The 12,382-nt window shown below is 35.6% G+C and overlaps 2 protein-coding genes across 2 annotated transcripts in view; one reads left to right on the forward strand and one right to left on the reverse strand.

Annotated features, from left to right (window-relative positions):
- The first annotated feature begins 7,605 nt into the window (after positions 1-7,605).
- On the forward strand, positions 7,606-9,363 carry LOC113225770 (ADP-ribosylation factor-like protein 16). Its single transcript, XM_026458179.1, has 3 exons — positions 7,606-7,857; positions 8,055-8,153; positions 8,980-9,363. The coding sequence occupies exons 1-3, from the start codon at positions 7,606-7,608 to the stop codon at positions 9,196-9,198; spliced, it is 570 nt and encodes a 189-aa protein (XP_026313964.1). The 3' UTR covers positions 9,199-9,363.
- A 1,249-nt stretch (positions 9,364-10,612) lies between these two features.
- Positions 10,613-12,382, reverse strand: part of LOC113225769 (dual specificity protein phosphatase MPK-4-like) — a 3,308-nt gene continuing 1,538 nt past the window's right edge. The window contains exon 2 of the mRNA XM_026458178.1: positions 10,613-11,145. Within this exon, the coding sequence (XP_026313963.1) occupies positions 11,042-11,145 (104 nt within the window). The 3' untranslated portion in view covers positions 10,613-11,041. The remainder of the gene's footprint in view (positions 11,146-12,382) is intronic.

The following is a 12,382-nucleotide window of genomic DNA, read 5'->3' on the forward strand; positions in this document are numbered from 1 at the left end:
CTTAGCGGTAGTTCCCCTTCAGATGCCATAGATTATTTCCACTCTGTATTTGGTTATGTAGAATCGCATTCAACATTTAATTCTTCGAGAGAAATTGACAGCAAACATTAATAAATTGTGGCTATTTATTGTATTTCCATTTACATATTTTTCTTTAACATCTTCACTGCATGATATGCAAATTTGAAATAACAACATACATGGCACAAATAAAGCAATAAGTAGACATAATGTGAAAAGATTTATCTAAATGACTTTATAATGCTGCGCACTTTCCTCGAGTAAAGTTCATAGTGTCGAAAGTCAATGCCGCGTCAGGTTTGAACCATGTGTTTAAACTTAACTTGTTTGTTTTCGTATATTAGGATTTTAAATGTAGCCAAATAATTTCATCATTATTGTATCACGTACGAAAGTCGAACTGCTCTCTGTTTATGTATATTGCTAGGGCAAAGTATAGCGATTTAGGCAAACACTGCTTTTTATTGAGACCTGTGTGTAGCAGTGGACCTATTGGGAATTAATTTTTGATAAAATTTATTACGTGAAAATCTTTAACGCCATCTACCGTCGTAATTCAACTTTTACACACTCACTTTCAGAAACGCTCGCCGTTTAAAAGATTAATTATATGAACATAACTTTAATCGCGAGGCGCACCTTTCACCGGTGCGCACGCGCAGGCGCAGCTCACGCCGGGCATGACAGAAAGCGACAGTGATGACGAAGCGATGACGATGCATACGCCGTGTTTTTTATATCCACCTCTCTATTACTTCAACTATAGTAATATTCATTCGCGATAATAACACTATGAGCTGAAGACAAAGATTATGTATTAGCAGTTTTACTTTGCTGTACTTGATTTAACCTTTGCGGACCTTTAGTAGCATTAGAGCACCTTGTTAAAGAGTTCATCCAGAATTCTGTCACAGCTCCTGATTCTACCACCATGGAGTAATGAGATCGTCACTGCGTTCCGATATTGAAAGGTAAGGATGCCGGAGAAACTTAGGCACACGGGAATTGTCAAAAGTATGTCTCAGGGTGATAGCTTTGTGATTTGAAGTTCCGAATGGCACTGCAACTGTTATGCGCAGGCGTGTTGCTTACCACCGGGCGCACGGCTTGTTCGTTCTTGCTTATTAAAAAAACTTTCAGTTCTGTAAAACTTTTCACTGATATATAAATATCGACGTAGACTTGAGGTATCCCGCTCAATGCCACAAAAGCCTTTCTTTATTATGGCCGTAGTGAAGTCTCATAAAATTCAATTTAATAATTCCAAAGTACAAAATTGTGGAGCAAGTTAATAACAGTAACAAAATAAGTTATTATTTTTGTAACATATCATAAATAATGTTAAGATATCTCCGGCAACAGTCCAGTAAGACTAGACTGACATCGGTATATGTATAACAAGTATTACGAAAAGACTTTACTAAAATAAGTAACAAATAAAAAATAACTTTAAAACTGTTGAAAAACATCTGCTTTTATAAAAAAAACCCCGTCGAGTGTTTCCCTTGAACGTCGCAAGGCGCATTGTAACTACAATGTATGCTAATTATTTGTTGTAACCACAAGACGCGCAAGTGTTTCTAAAATCAAACAAATACCCTTCTGTGACGAAAAGTAGTTAAAAAGTATTAAAAAGAAATCATCTTTTAAAAAGGTCTGTTGAGTTTCTACTTTGAACGACTCAACAACTAGTCTATGCAGCCTATTGTGCCAATACGGGAGAAACATCTCCGAAAAAAGATATTACAATGAAATGATCCACGATTCAGGTCACGCGCAGGCTAGACTTAGCATAATCTCCAAGTGAAATTTGTTAGAAATTAAACTTACATTTACTCCGCGTTCACTTGTTTTATATTTGCTTTTGTTTTTACAAATGGCTAGACTACTAAACATTGTGGTAGAAATGTTTTTGTCTTATTTTTACGTTACTTAAAAATGTAGTCGCTATTTTTGTTGTAAGGAGTACCCAACAACATTTCATATAGAAACGAGATAAGGTACAGCATTTATCAGTTATTTATTTGTTCTTTATTTAGCTTTAATTATTAACTTAAAAATAATTCCCTTTGGACTTTGTTTTATCAATTTGAGAAGCGATATATAGGTCAATTCCAAGATTAAATTATTTTAATATCACACTTAAATATATATTTACATTTCATCAGTATCATTGTGTTATTCTGAAGTTACAGCTCAAGTTCCTGATGCACAACTAAACAGTGCTCAAGTACATATTGACAATAAACAAGTAATTTAAAAAATAATTACATTCAAGCTTTCTGTGACCTTCCAACAGTAATAAAGATTGAGATATCGCGTGTCGCGCCGATAAATTCTGTTTGTCCGAACATGCATCACCCGCTCGGTACTCGACGTCCGAAAAAAGCCCAATGGTTTAAAATAATTACACGATCTACCGAAGGCAAGTTCCGTTCAACCTTGGCGCCGTTATATGCTTACTACAATTTTTGAACCGAAAACTGATATCTCTTTTTCTTTCTAACATATAGGAGTAGAGCGAGACTACCCGAATTTCGAGTGGTTTGGAATCAAGGATCAAGATTGTTAGCATTGTACGGGCGGGCCGTATGCGAGTGCACACTACACGTTCTTACGTGCCGACCTTACTTCGCGGCCGCAGCCGTAATGTTTATCCGTGTGTATTACGTTTTCTTTTATTATTTATCTACCTGTATGCACTACTAATTAACACTTAAATAGCTATATTTACTCCCTCGAATACCAAACACGTTGTTCATCTGCAAAGCGATGTCACTTGTAATTTGAAATGTACCTGGTAAATAATAATTTACATAATCAACTGATTTACGTGTGAGTTTTAATTGTTTCACTATCTTAATTATACAATACCTACAGTAATAAGGTCACGATCGTTTCATTGTTGCGTTTTTATTAAACAAAACAATCGGCTTCATCTGAGCCATGAAAACATCCGCCAGCAGGGTTTAAACATAAAAGCACTCACTAATCTAGCATTAACCGACGAAGGTCGGAGCACATCAATATTTATTAACTATGTAGGCCGTATGTAACTCGTCCAGTGCCACTCCGCCGCGTGACCTAAAAAAAGCAAACGTCAAATTTCGTTTGCGCGCGAAAAAAAATTAAAAATGAAATATGGCGTTGGTCGCATCGCGGTAAGTCCATTGCGCAAATGTGCGAGTGTAAAGAGTTTTGCTCGGTGTATTATTTATTGATTGTTGAAAAACAATGGCGGGCGCTCGGCTCGGCAGTGAGTCAGTGGGTCAAGGGTGCCCTGGCCTAGTTGCGCAGTCCCGCGCGCCGAAATTCGCGGGCTTACTAGTTGCTAACCTCACTTAAGTAGAGAGGAGCACTGCTCGAACGTTTTTTACTTTTTCATATTGCCACACCTTAGAATGTTACTTTTTCTTGTGATTTCTTAATTGTCTTAATAGCGATAATGTTTGATGATAAAACCTTAAAAGTAATATCTATATAGTTGTAACTCAATATAACCTTCAAATAAAATTTTGGATTTTTTATCATATGCCACCATTCATACGGTAAACAGAGCAATGTAATAAATACTGTAAATCAAAATTCTTAAATATACGTTGAATATTACGTTATCTTTTATTTGCGATATTCAGTACCTACTTAAACTTTAAATGCAAAATTTCTAACTTTACACAATCTATTTCAAAAACTTACTATATAAAAAACTTTAAAAACGTTCAACGGATATATTTAAATAGTATATTGTTTCATTGATGATGTTCAATCTGAAGACAAATCTACGCTCTTATCACTCACTCACTTCACTGTTCCTTTGTTTACGTGGCCTAATTTAAAAAAAGAACTAAATATAGATCCAGTTCAGCAATACGTAACTCTATAACATTACGCTACGCTGATGTAGCGTGCATCTTATTACTATGGTACGAAATTTTAAAATTTAAAGTCTCATCTCCTTGTGGCAACACATCACTAGTTGGGCCAAGCGCGGCATTGGGCCGGCTTACGTAATCCAAGTTTAAGGTCGCCTAGAATCGAACGGTCACTTGACGGTGAACGTGAGGTACCCACTGCATTTGGGACTGCAGTGCCGCCCCATGCCATATCGGCTGCTACCGAGGTCGAAATTGGCCTGCCATCATCCAAATTTACGTCCACATTAGCTTACGTCAACTTAAGTACTGCCGCTTGCTTCTCAATAGCAACAGTTGAACTATTTATTTATTTTTAAGGCTAGTTTTAATATAATAATTCTTTTGTGTTGAGATAATAAACCATCATCATCTTTTTTTTATATTTTCAACCACGCAACAAGTCGGTTTAATTTGACCGTGTCTAGTAATGTCTATACAGCATAAATTAAAATAATATAATAATGTGCCAGAAAATCATACTAATTACTAAGTCTCAAAGTATAAAATTTCATGATATCTCCGAATCACTGTCCAGAACGCCTTGAAACAATTTAGAAAAGCTAGTTTCCCAGCTTGGTCGTATCATGAATCGAACCCGGGATTTCCTCACTTCGCGCCCACAATGCTAGCCGCCGAGCCACCGAAGTCATATAAATAAATTAAGGACAACAACTATCAAGTCTCGTTTTCAAAATATCTCTTCGTGGCTGCCGCTTTGAATAGTTAACATTGTATTATACACTTATAAATTAGCATTGAAGAATTTTGCAGGTGCTATAAAGACTACATAAGGGCAAAGACGACCCAGTATCTTCCACTAAAGAAGCCTTTGGAGACCAGTAACCATATTGTTCAGAAACATAGCATTTTGTGTAAAATAGAAATCGAGTGAATGATGCATTGTCTGAAATGACCTTTGGCAGCGTTGCGTCAAGTATATGGACAACTAAGAGTATACCTTGATTTAAAAACTTTACCTAATGCTGTTAAATAGGACCCTTCATGTATAGAAGTCATTATAATGGTCACTCTACTTTTAAGACCTTTTATTTCCTAAATACTTACTAAAGGTATAGAATAAATATAGACTAATTGTTACCCTAAGTTATAAAGATGTAGCTAGAATGCACTTTGAATCACTGTGATCTGCCTTGCGGCGTACAAATGTACTTTATTAACGGTATAAACTATTTTTTTCTTCTTACAAAGCTGTGATATTTTTTTATATAGACTCACGTGCACTTAATTTTAAAAGAAAGACAAATAAAGAAAGACATTTATTCCGAAAATGAACTACAGCGCAGTTAATACTCCTTTTATGATGTACAACACAAATAAACACAAGACTTAGTAATAAATAATTAGATTAAGTAACAAAAATGGTATAATAAAGTGTGCGCCGTGCTATTACGGAATCACCCACTCAGTTTATTGTCGCCTCACGTATTCTAGAACTCTACTTAATGCTCAAGTCAGGATTCGAGTATGGTTTAAAGCACTCGAAATCATACTCAAGCCCCTGCCATTAGGGTCGTATTTCCAGTGCTTGAAATCATACTCTGATCCTGACTTGAGCATTAAGTAGAGTTCTAGAATACGACCCTGAAAGTGCTACGGAGTTGATTTTCAGCACCCACGCTGCACGGGACACAGCAAACGTATTTTACTAAATATTGATTGATTTAAAATTAATTACATAAAATTAAGAATGTATGTCTTATTTACTTCTATAAAAAGTGGAAAAAGTATTGCATGCAATTATGTAATATTTTTAATTTTAGTTTTTCTACGAGTAAATTAAAAAAAGAAACACAACCAATATTTAAATTATTTTATTTATGAAACGTATATGTAAATTTATATTGGTTTGTTACTTTTTGCCAAACAGTTACGCCTTGGTACCTGTTATATAACATTTTGAAATATTGTTAAAAAAATAAATTATTTTAATAATTTCACAAATATGGTGGCGTTATTCCGTTCAGGGACATAGTCTAATTTGTGGACATAAGAGACTTCAGTTTAGTAGCGACCACAGATAATACAATTTTGGTTCAACTAAAAACAACGCCTTCGTGATATGGTTTAAGAAATTTTAATTGACTGCCTCCGTGGCCGAACGGGTGCCATGCAGGACTGCCACGCAGAGGTCCCAGGTTCGATTCCCGGGCCGGGAGAAATATTTGCATGGCCTCCATTTATTTCTCTCGTGAGTGGATGTAATTTGTGGTTGTCCATAAATAAATAATAAATAAATAACGCACACACTCAGCATAGCCCCGCACTAGGGAAACCCTGTGTCGCGGGTGCCATGGACACACATATAGACAACCACAAATTACACCCAACCTCACGAGAGAAATAATTGTATGCCATACAAATATTTCTCCCGGCCCGGGAATCGAACCTGGAACCTCTGCGTGGCAGTCCAGCATGGTAACCGTTCGGCCACAGAGGCAGTTAAAGCAGTCTATGAGTGTGCCCATGGCACCCGCGACACAGGGTTTCCCTAGTGCGGGGTTATGTTGAGTGTATGCGTTAATTTTAATTGAAATATAAAATTTTATAAGATCTCAATTATTGTAATGCCTTAGAAATCAAAATTCTTACAATAAACGTTACAGAAAATTTTCTAAAACGATTCCCTGAAACGTACCTAGGCTTAAGCATAAAAAATTCTAAATCAATAACAAAGAAACTTAATAAACCAAGTGTTTTGTTTTCTGTAAACTTTTTACTGGCGATATCAGTAAACTCGTCCACCTTGCCACTCTTTTAAATTCAAATATATTATATGTCAAATACAGAGACCTCCAAACATTTTATGTGTCTCTTACATAACAGCACAAGTAAATTATATTTATTTGAAATGCATTCTTGGTTAGATAAATTACAGTACATAATTATAGAGATAAAACAGTTAATCTTTGTCAAGGATTCTTTTAACATATTTAAAGCGTTTTATTTCTTTACCAGACATTTCTGTTAACAGCCTTATATATTATTTAACTATTTACCACAGTGAAAAATACGATCAATTTTCACTTCAAAAATTACACACTTGTAAGTATTTACCATAGACATAGATTACTATTTATGGAGTCGTTTCCTAATTAGTTATTCCCTTTTAAAAATTTGACTCAATCAAGACTTCAATCAATTGTAATGAATAAATAGACACATAAACATTACACATAGGGTCGTATTTTAGAACTCTACTTAATGCTCAAGTCAGGATTGCACTGGAAACACAAGCACTGGAAATACGACCCTAATGGCAACGACTTGAGTATGATTTTCAGTGCTCACTGCAATACTCAGGTCCTGACTTGAGCATTGAGTAGAGTTCCGGAATACGACCCTCAGACATCCATCCACTAAGCTCCTGACTTAGTTCTTCACATACCACTGCACTGCTAAAGATAAAATTATTCTAAAATTTTCCATAATATAATAACTCATATTTTATTTGAAATAAAATTACAATGAAACAAGTAAATATTAACGTATTTATTTAGGTACTTGTAACGCCATCTAGTATTGAGTAGCAGATCTACAAAGTCCTAGCAACTTCATTGATATAACATAAATAAGCTTCGTCTAACTTTCATTTTATAACTCGTGATTCATGAAGTACTTAAAACGATAATAACAATATTTAAGTTTAATTATGGACGAACAAGAGAAGAAAATCAACATCCTATGTTTAGGACCAAAAGGTTCTGGGAAAACAACATTACTGAAAAAACTGCAAAACGCAGAAGGTGTTGACTATACATACAGTCCCGTACCGACGATCGGAACCAATATTTACGATATTAATTACTTGAACAAGAATGGGAAGAAGCAGGCTGTGTCCATACGAGAGGTGGGAGGGGAAATGGCGCCTCTTTGGGGAAATTATTTGGTTGGAGTGGAAAAGGTGGGTGGCATTTTCATCAAACGTTTTGATTGAATGTTAACGAGCAATTACAAATATTTCAATTACGTATGTTTAAATGCGTAGGCAAGTTATTACGCAATATATTCTTTACAAACGAATTGTATATATCAAATTCACTTACTAAGAAATACGTAGGTAGTTTACATTTATTGCATCTAACGGCGTTTTGTTTTCAGATAATTTTCGTAGTGGACACTTCCAATTTATGTCAGATATCTGCAGCAGCCGTTATGCTCTACACGCTTTTAGCCGATCCAAGGCTCGTTAACACGAAAGTAAGTATATTGTTCGTTTAAGAACCAGTGCAAACCGACGGAAGGCAAAAAATATTAAATTCATCAATTTCAATGAAGAGCACGTTAGAGGATACCGCGGTAGCATGCGACGTCCAGTGTGCGCCGGAGTCTGCCTGAATGCGGTAGGGACTTTTCGACTGCGTAGTTGCTAGTGGAACGAAATCAAATTCGAGGGACCGGTAGCATGTTGGCGGATGCCGCAGCACTCCGGTCGCGGTACCAATAAAGGATATTCATCATCAGTGTGCGCTAATGGGCATAAAATTCCTTATATGCTCTCAACCGCCGTCCGCCTGTTCACGCTGGCCCTTATTATTATAATTTCCCAATAAGTTAACATATATATATGTATAGATTATAGAGCCATTACAAAATTCACAAACATTTTGATATAAAAATACTATGAAACAACGTAAAATACATAAAAAGGTTCATACAAAGTCCACCCTAGTACATACAAGTGGATCGTTGGTTAATTTTTTTGGACGTAATCATTTTGTTTATCAAACGAATGACCGAGAAAGTTTTTGTCATTCATTTTCAAGGTTATTTTAAAGGTAGTTCTATTCATGCCTCAAATCAGTGAAAACACAACGACTAATTAGGGCTCTTAGCCTTACACCAACTTTATTGTAATTAAATTACATAGAAAGTGGAATAAATATGACATTTTAATGTTACAATTGTTCCACACGGAACATGAAACTAATGATAATGTAACCGAAAGCATGCAGCATTTTAGGTAGTTCTTGCCTGTTTAATACTGTCTTTTTTCACAGTTATCTAAACCGTATTTTTTTTCTAGTTTATTCTAGTTTTGAGCAAAATGGACGCAGCGTACAGGCAAATGAGGAACGAAGCATTGCTTATGCTGCAGTTTGCCCGCCTCAGCAGCGAGCTGAAGAACGCCCCGGTGTTGCTCGAAGCTAGCCCGCTGCAGGGCGAAGGAATGGACGCCTTGAAAGCCTGCGTCGCCGAGGCCAAACCCAATACTAAGCTGACAATGATGCACCAAGTACAGTAAAGTGTATTTGAACTTTTTTTCACTAAAAATATTCGAATATCCATTTACTTCATGATATTTTCATTGTAAGTGCACTAATTACCATTGCTATTAGCAATTATTACTGTTCACAATCATTGCTATTTTATAACATTAGGCGTTGTTTAAAATTGAATAAATAATTCTCTATCAGTTTAGTTTTTTCATGTTCTTACTATATTATGATTTATATGAAATAAATATTGTAAAAAGTAAACGTGAACAAATGTCTATTCACAAAAAGCAACCCCTTGAGTTTCTTACCCTTTCTTCTCAGAGAATCTGCCTGTTGAACAAGCGATAATGTTTAATCAAAGCAAACTGCTTCATGTGTATCCGCTAAGTCTCACTCCTACGAGTGTAGAATTGAGACAACTAAATGGTTGAAATGAAAAAATTATAATGAAGTTGAAAATCTTCTGCGAGTCTCGGTCTAAGTAATCGCCCACTTACACATGCACCCATGCACATAATTAATTTTTAATTTTAATTAGCCAATATAAAATAAGATCAACACTTAATAAGCAATAACTGTACCGGATTGGAAGTGAACTGGCAATCGGTACTATCTCAATTTTGACAGCTTTACTGGATGAAGAAAAAAATTGTTTGCGTCTTTTTTTTTTTATAGTTATAATAATAACGCACACACTCAAGATAGCCCCGCACTAGGGAAACCCTGTGTCGCGGGTGCCAGGGACACACACATAGACAACCACAAATTACAACCAAACTCACGAGAGAAATAAATGTAAGCCATACAAACATTTCTCCCGACCCGGGAATCGAACCTGGGACCTCTGCGTGGCAGTCCGGCGTGGTAACCGTTCGGCCACGGAGGCAGTTATATACGTATTTTTAATTTTTTTTATTACACATCTATGTATGTACATACACTACGTATTTTTATTTAATAAACCAGATGCTATATGAATTGTTTTCTCTTCACCTGTAAAGTTGTCAAAACTAAGATAGTACTGGTTGCCAGTTCACAGTCGATATGTAACCTAGATTAAGGCAATACATTTTATTTTTATTTATTATTTATCAATGTGATAATTTCGAGGGTAATTTGCTTAACGAACTTATATAAATGTTCTACTTAAAATTGTTCTCTTGTCTTTTTTTTCTTAACAGCAGTTACTTAAAGCAATTAACCATTATGTCTAAAATAATACGAGTTAACATTCTAATAAATCATTTTATTTATATTTATCTATATAAGCCAAACAGTCAACAATTGCATACATATTTGTATACTTTAAATACATTATTTATGTACAGAAAAATAATGGTAGCCGTGTCAGGAAGAATCTCTTTTTTAAATACAAGCACCAAAAAATCTAGAAGTGTGCTTTTTGCGAAGTCTTAATTAAGCTTAATTTTACATAAATTCTCTAACATTATAGTCATACAACATATTTAAGTTTTGCATTATTTTCGAAATACAAATAAACAATAATCCCATTCTAAATATTATTTATATTACAATATACTTTACCTTTTTTTACCCTTGAAACAAAATTCAGTTCTTCCTTTCCTCATAGCTTGTCTCTATTTTTAACCATTTTCAAGCATCAGATGGTCAGAGATTGTAGTTATAAGCTAGCGAAGATAAAGGTACACACTTAAGGTGCCCGCTGCATGAAGCAAAGCCCTCGCATGGGATGGGTCACGATAGACTGGCGGTTTTTAGAAACCAAGTTAACGCCCAATTCAAGTTGAAACCGCATAGGGAAGGCGGACTCTTGGATCTTGCCGTAAGACTTCCTCATACAATCTAGATAATTATAGCCACACGTTATTCGAATTATTTGTCTTCTGTTCACAAGGTGATTTGTACGTTTTGTACTATATTGGACCACTCCACTTTGGAAGGTACTAAGTAGAAGGCAGGAGCTACTTTCTGCCCGCACGGGCACTTGCAGCCTGCAACGAGAACAAAATATTGGTTACGTCAAGCAAAATCACACACAGTACAAAACAGTTATTGCTAATGACAACAACAAAAAATTCTAAACCAATGTAAAAGGGTTTTGTGAGTCCGAAACAATTACTGTCCAATAAGGCAATGTCAAGTACGAAGCTTCATTGGCTTCATGCGTTTTTTAATATGGTCGAGTATTACTTATTTGATATTAACTTTTTCGGATAGTTGTCAGTTGGAGAACGGGAGTACAGGGCCTGATTCGAGAATCATGCGAACATGTAGCCCTCGCTGTGATTTTGGCATAACCCATCGTGGATTAGAATACAACAATAGTATATTTTTTATCAAGTGACTAAAACGAGCCAATATGTACCCGAGGTGGTTAGACACCCGAGTTTTAGCGTTGATAAAAAATATATTAAAAATATTTCAATTGTTTTCGCTCTAAAACAAAATTGCGAACCAAAATTATAAAGTTTTCGCGGTTTTTTTTTCCAACCAGACACAGATATAACAAACGCACTAACGCGTAAAATAATATGGCGCCACCGTCTATGCGCAAAAGACACCGAAGTAAAACCGAGCGCACTACTGGCTGTTTGAATTTGTTCACTCGAAGTAAATTAAAAAACTAAGTACTTTTTACTCCCTAGGGATTAAAGGATGCACTGTTTCCGTGGACGAACGGTTACCATGCTGGACTGTCGAACAAGAGGTCCCGGGTTTGATTCCCGTGTCGGGAGAAATATTTGTTTTAATTTAATTAATATTAAGTAATTTGTGGTTGTCTATGTGTGTATCTATGGCACTCGCGACACAGAGTTTTTCTAGTGCGGGGCTTATTATTATTACTCCCGCTACGTAAGGCTATAAGGACGTAGTTTTAGAGTATGAGAAGTGAAAACGTCTATACGAATCCATATGCAATGCAATACGCAAACTAGTGAAGTAATTTCACAATAAATAATTGAATATCAATCCAATACAAATTGAATATATTCGAACATTGACCTACCAACAAATGGACGTCGGGTCTAATACAAAAACCACGAAAAAAATGTCCCAAGTCAACCTATACAAACGTAGTGACACGTAACGAAATATAAAAAATTAAAACATTTAATTTAAATTGTAACGTCATTGCAGTACTGCCTAATTTTGCTTGCAACAATTTTAGGGCCCAAAAACACCATATTCAGCTTCTATAGGAAATTTAACAAAATGCACCATATTTAG

This window comes from Hyposmocoma kahamanoa, unplaced genomic scaffold, assembly GCF_003589595.1.
Source record: "Hyposmocoma kahamanoa isolate Upper Pololo Valley unplaced genomic scaffold, ASM358959v1 173221, whole genome shotgun sequence".
Lineage (NCBI taxonomy): Eukaryota > Metazoa > Arthropoda > Insecta > Lepidoptera > Cosmopterigidae > Hyposmocoma > Hyposmocoma kahamanoa.